Raw genomic sequence first — 20,311 nt, forward strand, 5'->3', positions numbered from 1 at the left:
AAGGGTTATAAGATCATGTTTACTATTTTTAAAAAGTTGCAACCTATTTTCCAGAGTGACTATATAATTTTATATTTCCACTAGTAATCCTTTCCATCAGCAATCAATCTATTTTATTTCTTTGAGCAATGATTTGTGAATTTCAGTTTACAAGTCTTGCATTTATTTTGCTAAATTTATTCATAAATATTTTCTTTTTTTTTCTCCTGCTTTATTTTCTCCACAAATCCCCCAGCACATAGTTGTATATTTTTAGTTGTGGGTTCTTCTAGTTGTGGCATGTGGGATGCCGCCTCAACATGGCCTGATGAGCGGTACCATGTCTGCGCCCAGGATCCGAACCAGTGAAACCCTAGACTACCGCAGCAGAACATGCAAACTTAACCATTCAGCCATGGGGCCGGCCCCCATAACATTTTCTTACCTTTCATTTTATTGTGAATTGAATCATTTTTCTCGGTTTCGTTTTAAGTTTGTTCTTTGCTAGTATATTAAGTATGCAATTGCTATTTTTCATATTCTTGTCTTATCCCATGGCCTTGATGTACTCCTTTATTATATCTGTTTGATTCTTTGTGGATTTTTTAGAACTTCCTACTTACAGGGTCATATTTTTGAAGAGATACAGTTTCTTTCTTTCCAATCTAGATACTTTTTTAAAAAAATTATTTTCATTTCATTGCACTGAATAAATCCTCAAGAATGATGTTGAATGTAAGTGGCAAGAGCAGAAGACTGTACGTTCTTGCTCTGTGCCTATTACTAAAGAGAAAACATTGAGTCTTTCACCATTGAGTATGATGTTAGCTATAGATTTCTTGTATATGGACTATGGCAGCTTGAAAATGTTGCCTTCGATTCCTTCTATTCATTATTTGTTGAAGCTTTTTTTTTTTTTTATCATGAATGGATGTAGGATTTTGTCAATTGCTAATTCTGAGTCTATTGAGATAGCCATGTGATTTGTTTGTTCTTTCTTCTATTAATATGTTGCATTACATTGATTATTCTTGGACATTAAACTTGCACCTCTAGAATAAATGTCATTTGGTCATTGTGTGTTAGCTTTGTAATATACTTCTGAAATTGATTTACTAATATTGTGTTAAAGAATTTTTGCGTCTGTGTTCCTGAGCAATATCAGTTCTTGCTTTTGTTTTCCTGTGATGTTTTTGATTGGCTTTGTTATCAGGATAAGTAGAATGAGTTGGTAAATATTTCCTCCTCTATTTTCTGAAAGACTTTGTGAAGACTTGATATGATGTGGTCTTTACTTGATAGAACTCCCCAGTGAAACCACGTGGGTATGAATTTTTCTTGGTGGGGAGATTTTTAATTACAGTTTCATTTTCTTCACTTGTTTTGGGTCTATTAAGACTTTCTATTTCTTTTTGAGATCGTCTTTGGTAATTTGTGTCTTTCTAGGAATTTGTCCAGCTCATCTATGTGGACTACATTTTTGGCATAAAGTAATTTACAATATTATCTCATAATATTTTAATTCATTTTGATAAAGAGTGATGATTTCTCCTTCATTCCTGATTTTCATAATTTGGGATTTACCTTATATTTCTTAGTTCAACCTATACTTTAAAATGCTAATAATAAGGCAGTTCTAACTCAAATTGACTCAGAAAGCTAGGGAGCTACCTCAGATATTAACAAGGGATAGGAAAAGAAGATCTAACAAACATTTTTGAAGGCATGAGGGATAAAAATAGAATTACTTCTTTATTATCTTATATGAGCCCTTAATAAGCTGGTTATTAAATATAAGCAACATGGATCAATGAAAACTGGAGTTTAAATGGTTTGAATACTACAAACAGCAATTAATTGTGTAAGATTTTTGTTATTTAATACTTACTAAGTTCATATATGAATTTGCTTTCTAAGTAGTCAGTGATAACTACATGGCAAAAGGTGTATAATAACGCTTATGCTGAATCAAGGTTAAACAAATTTCACTATTGCTGTCCCAAATAAAGATTAGATAAATCAGAAAAGAAATAGATCATTACTTTTTCACATAATTTAGTGAATTATATACATAAATGAAAAAAACTCTGTATTACTCTAATGAATTTTATTCTTTTGTGAAAAGTTCAGTGCTTACTTGAGTACCGTAGCTCTTGAACAGAGATGTTACTATTTCCCTAGCTGGCATTTAAAAACACAAGGTGACATTCTTAAACCTTTAATTATGAAAAGTTTTACACATATACAATAGAAGAGAGAACAATATAACGAAACCCATAAGCTTATCACTCATTTTTGACAACAAGAACATGCTGTTTCTGATATTGTTATAGTTTTTCCTCTATCTTTGTTTGGGAATTTATTTTATAATTGCCAAGATGATGACTAATAGCATTTAATTTTCAGTAATTCTGCAAATCCTATGGTGCACGGGAAAATCTCACACAACAAATATTTTTCTTAGCTAAAATACCGAAGCATACCTTTGAGAAACACTTTTAATAATAAGATGTTGCAATAGTGGTTAGTTTTTGTGACCTATTACTCATTGGAACAGTTGTTGAAATAGATGTTGCAGGAGGATAAGTAATTTAAAACTACCATAAGGGAATTTCTTACATGTAAAAAATTGGCTTAAATTAATTTTAATAATGTATTTATACATTATGAAGGTAAATCTGTATTGTGAATATAATTGTGGGAGAAGTCTCATCTCCTTTGGAAGACATCCCATCCTCACACTAATTTAATAAGATAAAACTGAAATTCTGGAGAAATAAAAACAAAATTCTTTTCATATGGCCTTGGGACTTGTACCTTATGTGCTAAGTAAAATAGAAAGCAGAAACTGATTTTTATGTTGTACAGAAGTTTAATAGGTTAAGTTATTCACGTGCGTTTACAAAGCTTCTCTGTCTAATATGAATTAATTCTCTATTGTTGGGAATAACAATAGTGTCTATATCAGAGTTTCTGTGAACCCTAAATGAGTTAATCTACATAATGCGTCTTAGAATATAGATACATTGTAAGCATTATAAAATATTAGGCATTAATTTTTGTTGTTATTTTTGATAATTTCCAGTTTGTTTAGAAAAGTGAACCTAGTTTAACCAAATTGTTGTATTTTATCTACATTTTATGCTGTATGAGTAATTAATACCAATAACAGAAGCAAGCTAGATAATCTCCACAAAGTGCAAGTGGTAATAAGAGTAATGATAATTTACTAAAAGTGACCTAACATTTTGTAACCGTCATTTCATTTAATACAACAAACCTATGGATTAGAGTCTGTTAATATCGTGTGTTTCATATGAAAAAACTGAGTTGGAGAAAGGTTAAATAACTTGTGAAAACTCCTTTTCTATCAAATAACATAATGCCTTGTGACCAGTATTAATTTTTCATAGCAGGTGTTTTCTGCATACTTCTCCAAGATTACTCACACACCTTCTATAAACCCCTCCCATATTAAAAAATATACCATGTGTCAATGTCTGTCCTGGTACACAATGTGTCATATGTGATTATGTGACATCTCTTAAGCGACTGCTTACAGTGCTGTTTATTTTTTAATAAATTTTAGTACAACAGGGTATTCTAGACTTGGTAGAATCATTCATGGGGTAAGATTTTGTATGCATTCTTTCAAAGAATCCAGATAGAGATCTAAAATACAAATATTAACAACCTTCAGTGGCACTGCAGGCATGAGGAGTTTAATGCATAAACCAACTAATAGAGAAGACGTGGTGGAATGAACATGGTATTTGGCTTTCCATAGTCCTGGGTGTGAAACTTAACTCCCCATTCCTCTAGTTGTGTGACTCTGAGCAAGATTCCTTCAACAATTTGGGATAGCTGAGGCTAAAACTTATGATAGGATTTTGTCAGATACGTTTTTTTTCAAATCAGCATTCCTTTTGATACTGTAGAAAGCAAGCCTTGTTTATTTTTCCTTTCTTATCACCATCAAGTAATTTCAGGGTGTATTCTAGCTTTCCATAACCTATCTCTTCTACTTTCTTAAATCTGTTTTTTTAATTTCCATTTATGAAAAGCCCTCTCTCTTTCATTCTCCTTGTAATTTATCATCTTTCTTTTTAGGAGGAATCATTTTGAGAAAGTTGTTTAAATGTGCAGATGATTCTCCCCAATAAAATTTTAGATATGGACACAACATAGAAAAACATGTTTTATCCAGTGAAAAATGTCACCCTTGGTGAAGATTGTTTCTGTAAACTAACCCTGGTATGATGGCTACACAGTGATAAAATGCCAGCTAAATGGTTGACCTTAACTTTGCTGACGATTTTCAGAGATAAATGCTGGGCTAGTGCCCCGCTTGTGTTCTGACAGGGAAACACTGATGCCACACTTATTCATCCTTTGTCGTTTATATTTGACGCAACACCTCTGAGTTTGCCGCAAAGAAAGGATCGTTTGGATTCTACATAAAAGCTGATTTTTAAAAAGTTTTAAGACTTTTTAATATAAAAGCAATAACTGATCAGGTTTTGTAATTGTCTTTTCTCTTTTTATGTTTTCAACAGGTAATCCATTATTAACTAGCAAAGTCAACATATTGATTAATGTGCTAGACGTCAATGAATTTCCTCCAGAAATATCTGTGCCATATGAGACAGCTGTGTGTGAAAATGCCAAACCAGGACAGGTATCTTATCAATATTGTTAATTAAGAGTGGGAAAAGACCCACTATCTGCATGTGTTTTCGGTTATGAGACCATATATATATAATATATAATATACTAAAATATATATATTATTTTTCTGGATTATATGTCTTCATAAAAGAAACTATAAGAGTTAATAAACTCTTGTAAATTAATAGTACATAGATGGATATAGAAGTAATACCATAGGAGATAAAGTGATGATGGCCTAGAGAATATTCCTTGTGTAACTAAAAAGTCTAAAATTGCAGATTCTGCTGTTTTCCACTCTTTACTGTGGAATTTCTAATGAACTTGTGACTATAAACCCACTCAGCAAACAATTTTAGAGAGCATTCTTCTAGAGTATTTCTTGCTTTGTACACATGCTTTTATGAAGGGGTACAGAAAAACTTTTAAGTCAATGAAAAATATAAAGCTTTTTTCTATGGTGGCCCTGAAAGAACATCCAGGTTATTCAAAATATCTGGATTACATTTTCCTTGTTTAGTTAGCATTGCTAAGGGGAGGTTCTAGTGGGGAGATGTCATGATGGGAGACCACATAGTTAAGGAAAGTTACTGTCAAAATCATAGATATTATGTGGGCAGTGGTGGGTAGCCAGTTTTTTTCTACGCTGTTATAAATGAATGAATAGTATAGTATAATATAATATAATATAGTAGGAATCAGGCATGAGTAAATGATGAGAGTGTGTCATGAAATAAAAATATGACTAATCCAATATTCTGCATCTAGTTTCCAAAGGAAAAATATGTCAGTATGCTTTGGTTTGCTGTACATTTCAATCACCTTTAAATAGCATATCTACTCATTTAAGGAAATTTGAAGTTTTAATTCTTATTTGAAAAAATCTTAATATTTGAAATGGTATCTTTATTTGGAAAGGTCATTCTTTGATCTTTAGTATTTGTTTCAATTCAAACGTTTTCTACTACTCTGTGGAACATTCATCCCATAGTTCTAATCTTGTGATGTCCACTAGCCACATAGCTATTAAATTAAAATTAAATTAAAAATCAATAAATCAGTGTTCTCATTCACACTAGCTCCATTTAAGGGCTCAATAGCTGTATGTGGCATTTTGATAGCTATTTTGATAATTTGGAGAAAGTATTAATTTTATTAGAATATGACTTATTTAGTCATATTTTCCAAAGTGATAAATTTTCATTCTTAATTTTGAATAGACACAGGAATGCATTTAAACAAAGTTTTAGTGTTTTACCACCTTAAATGTAACAACAATTTATATGCGATGAACCCAGTGCCTCCTTTAGTGTCTGAAATAGTAGATGCTGCATAAATGTTTACACAAATAAGCAACCTGATTTGGTTATTTGGAAAATTATAAGAGTTTTACCAAAATTCCACAACCTAGCTATTGTCCACTTTCCAGATCCGTCCACAACACCCCCAAAAGCCAATCTTTTATTTTTTGGGTTTTAGGGACATTATTTCATATCAATTACAATCTTGTAATGCACTAAATGAAAGCCTTTTGGAAACAGAACTCCATTTAATGCTTCTATATTTGTCTAGTAGATTAAAGTTTAAACCTTTAGGAATAGTAGAAGTTACTAGAGATAACTTGATTTTGTTATATCTGGACAATGAGGTGAGGAATCTGTGGGGACCTTGGAGATTCTTTGTCTAATAAATATCTGTTGGGCTTTTGGTGTCCTACTGGACGACATCTATGTACAAAGCATAACATTGAAATGTCTCTTGAGTTTTCAGGGAGTGTAGTATATGAGGATTTTCTGCCTTTGTCCCCAGCCATTCTGTGCCTTGTCTAAGAACATGCATATAATCTATTTATCTCTTTTGGACTATAATTGAACATATATGTATATAAGTGTTATCTATCTGCCTACCTATCTATCTACCTACTTATCATGTATCTATCTAAAGAAGAAAGAGGAAAGAGAGAAAGATGATGCTATGTAAATTAATAATGATTTATATGGTGAATCAGTGAAGTATGGGAATTGTTTTCCTTAGGGCAATGACTTCCAAGTGTCAATTCCAGATAAGTGCCAGTTTACACAGAAATTTTCATTTCTGTATGCTGTTTTAAAGGATGTTTCTTCATTCTAAAGTTATATTCTTGATATGTTTTGATGTTAAATACCTTTAATTTAGTAAATGACTATGCTAGTTGATAGTAGTTAAAGGCAAATCAAAACAAAACTTGACAAAGCAACCCTTCCGAAAATTTACAGAAATTTTATGGATGAGATATAGTGATCTGAGCATACAGGTTTATGTGAAAGAAAGGTAAAGTTTTACAGGGCCTATATGGTCATTCTTTGACTAAATTGCCACATTCCATGATCTGGCCTTTGATGTTGAATAACAAAAGTCTCATCCATGACAATTCTAAAGGGTAAATAGATCCTATGTGACTGATTTGCACTGAAGCAGGGAACAGCAATTCTCATTAGAAGACCAATTTGTCAAGTTACAGATTTCTAATACTGCACCAGAGACTCGAAGTCCCAGTATGTTTGTATGTGAGAGTGTGTGTGTGTACTCATAAACACAGCCATATGGGAAAATCATAGTCATAGATTGAGTTTTAACCATGGAATCAAAACAAGTAGTAGTAAATTAATCAAACGTTTAGTTACATCAATCAAAGGTCACATGATGCCTGTTTTGCCCACTGGGACCAGGGTATAGTAATGAAATGTAAGATCTTTCTTTGGCAAATTCAAATTTAGTCTAAGAGAGTGGTCACCTGACCAGCACACTGAGCTCACCTTCTTCCACACTCCTTTCCTGAAATCCTTCCTGATGCAAAACCATCGGATATGTTAATAAGCAAACGCCTCAAAGCCGTTCTGATTTGCTTATCTACATAGTGAATGATCAGTTTCATAGTTTGGCTCTCAGAAGTTATTTTTAATTTCCAAATTCTTAAGGAAATCTTAGTGAAGTATCAGAATTTTGTCTACTAGATACACAACCTGGAGCAAATTAGGGAAAATTTTGAAACAGGGTTGATAGCATTTACTTCTTTAGAAAACTTTATAAAAACAAGCTTTGTATTCTTACCCATTGGGAGAAAAAAAAATAACAACAGAGACAGATATGCATCCTTTGTATCTCTCTTTTTCATCATTTTATTTATTTGTGAAAATAAAATTCATTCTCACAAACATAGGTATACTAAAATTTTGCTATTATAAAGGCTTTTAAATAATCAGAGATTTTGTTTCCAGTAAGCATTTTCATATTTAGGTTAGAAAGCATTTATTTCATCTAATGTAAAATGCAAGCAAGTATATTTTAATTTTGCTTATTAGTGAGAATTTTCAATGCTGTTAAGTCTTTTAGTTATGCAAATATTGACTTGGAATCAATCCATACCCTATAAACATACTTGCCATTATTAAGTGTAACTGTTTATATATTTGTTTATAAAAATTATGTGTAAATAATTGGCCCACTGATATGAATCCTAAAAACATCATTTCTGTCTTCTTGCATGCTTCGTTAAATAAACTTATTAGCTTGGTCTACAATGTTCCCTATGAAACTGATGGCTGACTTCAAGTTTCATCTCGACTTTGTTTCAGATAATTCAGATAGTCAGCGCCGCAGACCGAGATCTTTCACCCGCTGGGCAGCAATTCTCCTTTAGATTATCGCCTGAAGCTGCCATCAAACCAAATTTTACAGTCCGTGACTTCAGAAGTAAGTTTAACCACATGAAAATTTACCTCTTATCGTGTAACTTTGTAAAAAGACACAAAGGTGGACATCAATGCTATCCTGAAAGCACTGAAGTTCATAAAATATGGAAATCCATATATGTGAAATACAAAATTCTATAGCTAGCAGTAAGTGAAATGTTTAACCTGTATAGACTGTATCTAACGAGGCAAATTACTTCCGTTTATAATGTGGACAGTTCCTTAATGAGTCAAGCAAACAATAGGCTATCTGGGAAATTGAATGCTTTTCATGTTTTAAATATATCAATTGTTCCACATGCACATTATGTGTACATACGAATAGGTAACTTCCTAGTACCTGTCTTATTTGAATAAACCTAGATACAGACAGATTAAGAACACAGGCTTTGTATGTGAGGATTGTGAGGAATGGCTGTAAATGAAACAGGGTCCCATATATGAAGGGCCTTATAAGTAGAGAGACTATATTTTATCATAAAAACTAGAACACTTTTGAAGACAGAAGTGGACAATATTAGTAATTTTAATTGGAACAGCACACATGAAATAGGGCTGTCCAAGACAAACTGAACCATATGGTCACCCTCTCTTTAAGCCATTTAAAGAGAGCATAACAAATCCAATGACTGGAGAAGTCTTTGAAAGGTTTATGCAAGAGAATATACTTTGTTCAGATTTGCATTTTAGGGAGATCAGTTTGGTTCCAGTGTGGAAAAGTCCGTGGAGGAATATAAGACTATTGATGCTATTGTGGAAATTGGGTGACAGAGTCTTAGATTAGGGTAATGGCCAACAATGGAGATCAATCGATAGAGATAGAATTAACTGGGCTTGAGGCTAGATCCTCTGGATTCCATATGTAAATATGATGGAGAAGAGGAAGACTCAGACCTTGAGATCATTAACTTGGGAAACGAGGTAGATGGTCACATCATGCAGGAACCTAAGTATTGGCTATTTCCCACCACGTGTCTTTACTGGAGAATCTATATCTGGTTAATCATGATAACATGAATCAGATCATCTTGCCCCAAAGCATAGTGTTTTCTCATAGTCTGAACATGTATTTGCCTCTCATATGCCATTTACCATATTCCCTGTTTTATCTTGGTATATTTTAATTGTAACCATAAGTTTTTTAAGTGGATAGAAGCATCTTTTAACCCTTGAATATTTACCCTTTTTTTAGTGAAAACATATAAGTTCTACTCTCTTAAATTTCACTTATACAATACAGTGTTATCAACTATAGTCACCATGTTATATGTTAGAACCTCAGACCTTACTCATCTATAACTGAGGGTCTGTACCCATTACCAACCTCCCTATTTCCCCATCCCCAGGCCCTAGTGACCACTTTTCTACTCTCTCTTTCTATGAGTTTCACTTTTTTTTAGATTCTACATATAAGTGATACTGTGCAGTATTTGTCTGTCTTTCTTTGGCTTATTTCACTTAGCGTAACACCCTCCGGGTTCATCCATGTTAGCACAAAACGCAGGATTTTCTTCTTTCTCATGGCTGATTAATATTCCTGTGTGTGTGTGTGTGTCTCTGTGTGTGTCTGTATGTGTCTGTGTGTATCCATTCATCAATAGAAACCATTTTCAGGGTGAAAATGAGGTTTAATATATATATTTTTCCCATGAGGGACAGCACAATAAATTGTACATGGTCATATATCAATAATAATAATGGGTTGAAAATAAACATTAAAAAAGGGTAGGCTGCCTTTTGACACAACTTGTGTTCAAGAATATCAAACCCTCACTCCCCAAGTACAAATACACCAGCTTTTCCAAATTTCTAATTCTATTAATCATTTCCACCCAGATTTTAAATTTTAATCCTTTTTCCAAGACTCAAGTATTCAATCATCAATTGCTAAAAATGTTGATGTTAATTCAACTGGTCCCCATTTTTCCATTCCCACCGTCACCACAAGTGCCTGGCATCACTAACTCTCATTGGAAATATTTAATAGACATTTAGCATCTTAATATTTTGTTTCTCAATTTAAAAATACCCTCCATATAATAATAAATTAATCTTCCTGTGCCAAAGTCTATCTTATCATGTAAAATTTTCTCAACTTGATGCTTCCTATTGAAAGGGGGATAGAGAATTTTCAGTTGTTGAAATTAGAATCTACAAATGCATAGATGCATGGAATATTATTGAGATAGTAACTTTTTCTGACATACTTGTATTTTAATGAGTAATATATTTTTCTAAAATTATTTTACCTGATTCCAAAGTGGGTACCATGTATGACTATAATAAACTAAATATCAATACATTTCTAAAAATTGCAAAATGTTTCTAGGGCTTACTTTATTCGATGCAAAAAAATAAAGTAGTGTTATGAATAAAACAAAATTTCCACCTGTATGTATAGAAATAAAATAATTAAAGAACAAATAAATGCAGTATAACACTTTCAGTGAACTACTAATTGCACTTATATAAATTTTAGATTTTTATTGCCTTGGATTATTCCAAATAACTATTGCTGTTGTTGGTTTTTACAGAATTAAAATGAATTACTTTTATAACTATATGAAAGTGGTGATGATTATAATTCATAATGTTTAAAATTTTTAATGAATCGATTTTTAACACACTTTTTCTTTGCATTTTCTTACGCTAACTGATGTGCAAAAGTTAAAGTGCATAGGTAACGTTGATATAGACTTGGGAAAAAATTAAAAATCAAGTTTTCATCTGAAATAGTAAATTGATATTTGTGATATTTTAAAGAACAAGTTCTTAGGTAAGATATTTTACAGATTCATTTTTTGTAATCTTTGCTTGTCTGTCATGTAAGAAAACATCCACAGAAGTTTTTTTTTCCAATGAGATTTTGATCTTAGAAAAAAATGGGTGAACACAGCACACTTCTTGTCTTGTAAACCATTTTATATTCTTTCTGAATAGAAAATTTAATTCTTACACCAGGCAAGATGAGTGGTTCTTCTTTCTCTAAGGATTATTTTGATTACATTTCATTACATTTTGGCAGCTTTCATAATAATAAAAGAATTAAAATATGGATGCATTTTACTGATTTGAGAAGCGCTTCCTACTGTTTAACAGATACCAAGTTTAAGATGTGAAGTGCGGCTCGTAGCAACCATCTTATCATAAACGTCATGTTTTGTAGACAACACAGCTGGAATTGAAACCCGAAGAAATGGATACAGCCGCAGGCAGCAAGAACTGTATTTCCTTCCTGTTGTAATAGAAGACAGCAGTTATCCTGTCCAGAGCAGCACAAACACAATGACTATTCGAGTTTGTCGATGTGACTCTGATGGTACCATCCTGTCTTGTAATGTAGAAGCAATTTTTCTACCTGTAGGACTCAGCACTGGAGCTTTGATTGCAATCCTACTGTGCGTCGTTATACTCTTAGGTGGGTTGTAGTATTGATCACATTCTCTCTCTCCCCTTTGTCTGTGTATCTCTCTCCTCAGTTTACCATGTAAATCAGTTTTTCTTTATCAAGATGCCACATCTAGATAGAAGGAAGATTGTCTATCTATATTAAATTATATTTTTATTAAAGTTAATTTTCCATTTCATACCTCATGGATATTTATAATTAGAAATACATAAATAACCTCATCGAAAATAGAAAAGTATGTTCCAGCCCTAGGGAATTTTCAAGTAATAGCAGTTTGTGGCACTTGCTGCAATGAAATTTTTTATAACAAACATCCAATTTACAGCAATGGTTTCTCAATTCATTTTACATCCTACTGGTTATTGCAGACATTATATAACCTTTTAATAATATACTAGATGAATGATAGTTCTCAAAAACCAGTTCAATAAAGAAAGAAAGAAAGAAAAGAGAAAGGACAGGAAAGAAACAGAGAGAAAGTAAAGGGCCTCCAGATTTGTTTTTTTCTGTTTAAAATGCCAGCTAGAAGCAATTCTTATTCCACTCTTCTCACATCTCCTCACACTAAAATTCTAACCATTCCTTCTAGAACAGAACACACTAAAATATCTAAAAGCACAGAAAAGGGAAAGGATTGCAGTAAATGCATTCTGTATCATCTCTGTGAGAATGAATATAAACCTGCTACGGGGGTTCCCTCTTCCATCAACTCTGTTCAGCTGACTCCCTTTCACTTATTAATTCGCTACCAGAAACACAAAAGTAAAGAGACATTCTCTATTTGTCGAGTCATCTCTTTAAATTTACACTGCAATGGATATATAGCTGGGCACTGTGGAATCAGTTTATGTATGTATGTTTATTATTTAACCAAAATATTTTGCCAAATGAAGATAACTACCTTTATCTCTAGGATAGAAAGCAAAATTTTAAAAAATTCCTAGGGTGTAAAGCATGGAATAAGGCATTATATAGAACTTCATAAAGAACCTTCTCTGGGTCAGAAGCTCAGGTTGGCTTGGAGGGTAAAGTTCTAGTCCAATTTTCAGGGTGTAGATATTAATTAGACACAAGTAACTTTGGTGTGTAGAACAAAGCATTCTTTATATCCTTAGAATTTATAGTAAATTATATCTGATATCTGTTTGTGCTGATTATATAAACCTTAAAAGGACAGATTCATGGGCTGGCCCTGTGGCCTAGTGGTTAAGTTTGGTGCACTCCACTTTGGTGGCCTGGGTTTGCAGGTTCAGATCCTGGGCTCGGCCCTATACCATTCATCAACCATGTTGCAGCAGCGACCCACATACAAAATAGAGGAAGACTGGCAAAAATATTAGCTCAGGGCTAATCTTCCTGAAGCAAAAAAAGAGGAAGATAGGCAGCAGATGTTAGCTGAGGGCAAATATTCCTCAGCAAAAACAAAGAAAGAAAAAGGGCAGATTCAAAATAACATTCTCACATCTGAAACTGAACATTATCAATTAAATATTTAACTTCAAATCAAGTGTTGCTCTCTCATGCTCCTCTCTTCTCTAGGAGCTACCTGAGTCCCAGATTATTTCCATACCAACCCAGCATGACTTGGCATGTTCTGGATGCTCGCCTTTGGCCTCTTGCCCCTCCTGCAGTGTAGCAATTAATCTGGCTCAGGTCAACATTATCATGCACTGCCAGCTGCCGCTCATTCATCTGAAGACTTGCCAAGTGTCCGCAGTGCACCTGCACTGTTCTAGCATTGTGAATCTGCTAATATACAACAGTGAATGCTGACACTCTTAGTCCTACCATGGGATCTGCTTAAAAATCCATCTATTCCTTGACCTCCTTAACCGATCTCAGACTATTTTAGATTTTCCAGCTTATTCTTGGCCATTTTTATATCCTTCCTGGGGTGCAGGGAAACACAAGAATCTTGTGATGCTTGGGTATCTTCTAGGTAGTCCTCAGGCACATCTAACTAGTTCCTTTCTCAGCCATGGCAACTCTAAAGCCATTTATATGCAGAGCTCTCTCTGAGGCTTGCAGTCTCTCACATACTCTCCACATGAAAAAACAACAGTCTAATTCTAGGATTTCCCTAAACCCTGGGAGGAGCGCAGAGTGCTAAAGAGCACTCTAGGGCCCATTGTACAGAATCTCTACCTTTATCTCCTCCCTTCTTCCAGCTGGCGAAATTCTAATTCTGAAGGAAGAGGAAATAAATGAGCTTTCATCCTCATGCCATCTCCTCTATTTTCTAATCCTATGACAAGAGTCTTCCAGACTTTGCTGTGGGAAATCAAGCACACTTTGGCTTTCAACCGATTGCTGCTGCTATGGAGGAGAAGGGGTCTTATGACAATCAAAGTTGAGCACTGACTTCCTGGTTTGAATCTGTGCCCATTCACTCCTAGGAGAAATAAACACTATTGATTTAATGATGATTATGAGTCAACCAAAAACAAAGAAATATTTCAATAATTAGAGTATATAAATTAACTGTTTCAAAATTTTATCATGCTTCATGAAGCTAACCTGAGTACTAGGCATTTGGTTTGGAAAATGTCTCAATATGGCTGGACACAGAATTTAAATAGAGACCTTAGTTGACATCATTTGTAAAACTAAGGCCCTTCTATTCTATATTCTTCCTTCTCTTTTTCTTTCTTTTTTTCTTATTTAATGCTTTTAAAAGTGAATGTCACATGAAGATTTGTATATATTTCAATAGAAGCACATTAATGTTACAACTGGGAAATCTAGGTGTGAATAACACCTAAATGTTATTTACGGGCTATAATATTCGTATTTTGTTATGTCAATGTTATACAGCTCTTGGTATGCTTAAAACAACCATTCTTTCATCTTTTTTAAATTTTATAACACAAATTTTTTTCCCTGATGCCAAAATATTTAAATATAATGCATGTTAAATATAAGACTATAATTGTTTGAGTTTGTCAATAACTTTGCTATGGTTTCTTGTTAGGTGTGATTTCAAAAAGAAGTTAAGTTTAGACGATGAAAAAAATATAAACATAGATATGACCCTTATTGATTACAGTATATTAACTTTGAAAATAATAGGATGTCATTAAAGAAACTCAGCCAGCCCCAATCAATTTTAGTTTTTACAGGGATGAACTGACATATTCTCAAATTGCCATTTCTCTCTTGTTCTAGCCATAGTTGTGCTGTATGTAGCTCTGCGAAGGCAAAAGAAGAAAGATACCCTGATGACCTCTAAAGAGGACATCAGGGACAACGTTATCCACTATGATGACGAAGGAGGGGGTGAGGAGGACACCCAGGCTTTCGACATCGGTGCTCTGAGAAATCCAAAAGTGATTGAAGATAACAAAATTCGCAGGGATATAAAACCAGACTCTCTCTGTTTACCTCGTCAGAGACAACCCGTGGAAGATCACACAGACATAAGAGATTTCATTAATCAAAGGCTACAGGAAAATGATGTGGACCCAACAGCCCCACCATACGATTCATTGGCAACATACGCCTATGAAGGCAATGGATCCGTAGCAGAGTCTCTTAGCTCCATAGACTCTGTCACCACGGAAGCTGACCAGGACTATGACTATCTGACGGACTGGGGACCCCGCTTTAAAGTCTTGGCAGACATGTTTGGTGAAGAAGAGAGTTATAACTCTGATAAAGGCACTTAGGGGAGAAGCGAAGGCTAAAACACAACCAAGAAGAGACATTTAAAAGAAACACAAATGGAAATCACATATACACACACATACACACGTGCACCGCCCTCCCCTCACCCCCCCCCCCCCAGGCTTTATGAACAAGATTCCTTTGATTATCTGGTTTCTAGCAAGTTGCTATATTTATCATATTGTCAGTTTGGTTTTTTCTGCCAACACAAGATAAATCCTATAATACGTACTTGCTTGGTTTTGTTTTGTTATTTTGGAAATACACTGAGACCTGCTCAGGCCGACTAAGTACAATTTACTGACATGACAACGTAGAACGAAGATAGCTATGTGGCATCACGGTGGAAGAGTGTTAGATTTTTCTTAATTCCACTAAAGTGCCTATTGAAACTCTTATCATTTAAAAATGGTGTACAGTACACTCTGCTGTGATGGCATGGCAGGATTCAGAGACACAGAGGACATAAACAAAGACACTGGCTTTATGTCAAGGAGCAATAGCAACATGCTGACTTCTAATTCCTTTTGAGGAAAAAAGAAGAATACTTTCTGAACTCCATCTTCTTATAATTCAAAGATTTTTTTTTCTTTTTTAAACTGTATGCCAAAAAATATTTGTTTTTCCTACCCTTTGAGAAAATTGAAATAAATGAGATATCAAATTCAATATGTAAGTTCCGAATTTTAAAAGCAATGTTTGATCTTCACATTAGTTCATATTAAAGATATTCATTAAAATGTTACTTTTTTCCAAAAAAATAAAATTTTGAAAAAGGAAATTTTTTAAAATTCCTCTTTATAAAGAGAGGCCTCAGGGCTGAAACTCCACATTAAAATAAATACTGGTTTTGTTTTAATTATGTGCTGGTGTGTGGAAGGTTGGTTTTAACAAGTTACCAGATCATTGAAGTCTTCAGTCATAGATAAAATTTTAAGTTGTGTTTCTATGAAACTTTTTTAGGGAAAAAAGTGCCATTGATTTATACATGGGAGGAGAAATTCATTATATAGCTTCTCAGAGTTTCTTACCATCCAGTGATTCTTTGATGAGCAAGGAAAATAAAAAATATATCAAATAATGCAGGATGGATTTAAGGCATGTCTAAAAAATATTTATTATACATTACTGAACAAATAAAAAATCATAGACTGCAGGAAATTCAAACCAATGACTGACTCCTAAAAAGAACACAAATGCAAAATCAGGCAGATTATTTATTTATTTTATTAATATAGACTTAAACTTTGTGAACATTATTATACGAGAGCTCAGAGTTGCTCCTTTATGCTGACATCTACAATAGCTCTAATATAAACGATCCCATAAATCTTCTCTGTAAAGATCTTTCACCTTTTAATTTGATGCAGATTTCTAAGATGTGTTAGATTTTGTAAGCATACAGGTAAACTACACTCATATAGATTAATTTCAAGTGAATTGTACACTATCTAGAACTTAAAATAGATAACTTACTACAAAGTAATATATTTTCTTAATATTATAACTATACAAGTGATTACTGAAATATTGAAACTACATATAGGAAAAAATAAAAGTTGCTTCTGGATCCATCTCGAAGATGTGATCAGTATCTAGTTGTATTTATGAAATATTTATGAACTTATTTATAATTGCAAGATTGGAGGTAAAAAATCACACATGGGAAAATGGGTAGAAATATGGATAATATAGGCAAATTATATTCAAGCCTATTCATTATTAAATGCCTACTTCAGAGATATATAGCTAATAATTATGCTGTGGCAATTTGGCCATTTGAATCTGCAGTTCCCATTCCTCTTTTGGTGTCTCGTAGTTGCATACTCTCCTTGTTGTCCATATTGGGCACAAGTGTTGAACTCCTTTTCCTCTTTTTGCCACTTCAGCTTTACCTTTGTCTTATCCCTAGGAATTGCATTAGAATATTCATGTAGTGTAATAATTTAGAGTATAATATGCTTTGGGGAATATTTATGTATTTATTTTTAAAAGTTGGCGATGTCATAACCATACTGGAGAAAAAATTAAGGAAACTTCTGAGTTTGCCCTAGCAATGAGATTTGCTATGCAATGATGCACGACCTTTTGAAGAAGGCTAATGTGCGAGATCACTTCCGGCTGACAAAATGATTCTTGTCAGACATTATTGCATTTTGCATCTTGCTAGAGAATCTGACTGCCTATGCATGCAATCCTATATCAGAAGCAATGAGGACGTGAAGGAAACTCAGGAGGGGCAGTCATTTCAAACCACATGACTGAGATGCTAAGCAAAAATATGAAATTGGTGGGTCTTACTTTCTCCAAACTAATAAGCCTTTTTTTAGTACCTCCATCTTTTACTTTTGCTACCCCACTACATTAGTCTGCTCTGGCTGCCATAAAAAGTACCACAGACTGTGTGGCTTCCACAATAGAACTTTATCTCCTCACAGTTCTGGAAGCCAGATGTCTAAGATCAAGGTGTCGGCAGAGTTGATTTCTTCTAAGGGCTGCTCTCCTTGGCTTGGAGGTGGCCATCTTCTTTCTCTGTCTTCACATGGTCTTCCCTCTATGCTAATTCCTCTTCTTTTAAGGACACCAGTCACACTGAGCCCACTCACACGACCTCTTTTTACCTCAATGACCTCTTTAAAGGTTCTGTCTTGAATACAGTCATATTCTGAGGTACTGGAGGCTGGGACTTCAAAATATGAATTTTAGGGGGACACAATGCAGTTCATAACAACCACACAGATGTTAACAAATTTTTCAAAAAAGTGTTTGATTTATAACAAACAAGCAAACATGTAAGAAATGAAATAAAATCTTGGATAGAAATCACTTCAGGTATAATGGGAAACCAGAGGAATGATACGGTGAAAAGATGTCATTTGGGGCTCATAAGGTGGAAGCATTATGGGATAACTTTAACACTACTGAAAGCACTAGGTGTAATATTTCAATACTTATCTTAGAATTCTTCATTTTTTATCATAATACAGTCACTGGACTTCATTCAGGCACTAAGCAATATAAAAAAATGCTTAGAATTTACGTGCGGCATTTGGACTATTAATAATAACCGTACATAACTTTTTAATTACATTGAATGATAACGTGTATGTTTCTTACATAGTTTTAAAAATGTAAACTTTGTGCTGAAAGAAGTGTTAGAAAACATAAGAGTGAAAGAGTGTGATATGCCAAAAATACTGTAAAATTGCTTTGGCCAAATTCTATCACTGACTGGACACAGCCTCCCAGTGTTCTAGTCTCTTTGGTAAAATTAATTTCTTGCTCTTATTTCTAAGTTTCCTCTCAAATTTCTTGACTCTTAAGTTCTAGTTACAATTACATGAAGTCCATTTAATCATTTACACATTGATTACATAAAGTTATGCTAATTATGGAGATATTTAAAAGAGTTTAAGAAACAAAAATCTTTGAACTATGGGTTTGATTGATTATACATTGATTCACCATATACCACATTAGGAGAGTGGGAAAATATTTATTAAGAGATAACTGTTAAAATTCTTCAACAAGTTGGAATGGTAGAGCTGTGCATAGCAAGAGAGAGAGAAGCATTAAAATAACTAGAGCCCAGATCTTGAACCAAAGAGGATAAAAAAAGTCAAAGGAAGGAAAGATTAGAAGGGATGTGTTATTCTTTGTCTTTAAGAGGAGGACATTTTTAGAAATCTTCATAAAAGTTTCAGTAACTATTGTATTAAAATGGGAATTTTGAAAAGCAGATGTAAGTATGCAGGCATTGTATTTGAAGTGGGCTGCAAACTATGACTATATCTGAAAGGAGTTAACCAAATGTCAGTAAACAACATCGCTTCCCAAGAAAAATGAAGTTGAAGGCAGATAATTTTAAAATCTCTCCATGTTTGAAAATTTCTTTTGCCTCCTCGCCTGATTTATAGTTTAGCTAAGTATACAATCTTCATTTGGAATTATTTTTTCCTTAATATTCTGAAGGTCTTTTCTATCATATTCTAGCATCTACCCCAGCTGATGATATAGAAAGATGAATGTGTCACTCCTTCCTTTTGTGTGATATGATTTCTTTCATGATGCTATTCATATTTTTTCTTATCTTTTACATTATAAAATTTCACATTAATGCATCAAGATGAATTTTTTGTCATCCTCATGACTAGGCGCTCAAGGGCCCGTTTCACTATGGAGCCTGGGATCCTTCATTTCTGGGAGATTTCCCTGTATTTATTCTCTGATGTGTTCCTATCCAGTGTCTTTTAACTATCACTTTCTATCTTATATTTTATCCTGTTTTCATGATTACCTTTTCACCTTTGTCTTCCAGTTCTATTAATTTACTTTCTAGTGATTTTTTTTCTAATTTCAAGCTTTTTTTTTGCCATTCCCCTCTCTCCTGTTATTCTGCCTTTGCTTTTAGATGATTTGTTCCTTCACTTCCTGGTGGTGTTAATTGTAGCTCTTTTGAGAATTTTTCTAATAATTTTTTTTCTCTGAATTTTGTGTTTCAAACAAGGTAGAAGGAAAGAGATATATGGGCATCCATTTTAATTTATTCTCTTTCAACTCACGTCTCATTCCAGTTCTCTGCCATTTTTAGTATGTCCAAGTCCTGACACATTCCAGGATTGTGTTGAGAAGACAAGTCCTCTACTGTGCCCAACCCTGGTTCTCTAGTCTGCACGTTTATGCAGTTTCATTCATCACCATTCCATCAGCCTTCCAACAATTTACCCAAAATACTGGTCTGCCAATGGACACTATGTCATTTTGTTTATTGTTATGGGGGTACACACACGCAAATAAATATGTTTGCACACATGTATTACATAGAAATGAATGCTATTTCTCTCTAAAGAAATAATATATA

General features: G+C 33.7%; 1 protein-coding gene across 6 annotated transcripts in view; it reads left to right on the top strand.

The window, feature by feature from the left end:
- CDH12 (cadherin 12) overlaps positions 1-16,312 on the top strand; it is a 936,971-nt gene extending 920,659 nt beyond the window's left edge. For all 6 annotated transcript variants that reach the window (XM_070587153.1, XM_070587154.1, XM_070587157.1 and 3 more), the window contains 4 exons: positions 4,536-4,657; positions 8,262-8,379; positions 11,545-11,796; positions 14,953-16,312. In XM_070587153.1, coding sequence (XP_070443254.1) covers positions 4,536-4,657; positions 8,262-8,379; positions 11,545-11,796; positions 14,953-15,452 — 992 coding nt within the window. In that variant the 3' untranslated portion in view covers positions 15,453-16,312. The remainder of the gene's footprint in view (positions 1-4,535; positions 4,658-8,261; positions 8,380-11,544; positions 11,797-14,952) is intronic.
- Positions 16,313-20,311: the final 3,999 nt, after the last annotated feature.

Source organism: Equus przewalskii, chromosome 20 (assembly GCF_037783145.1).
Source record: "Equus przewalskii isolate Varuska chromosome 20, EquPr2, whole genome shotgun sequence".
Classification (NCBI taxonomy): domain Eukaryota; kingdom Metazoa; phylum Chordata; class Mammalia; order Perissodactyla; family Equidae; genus Equus; species Equus przewalskii.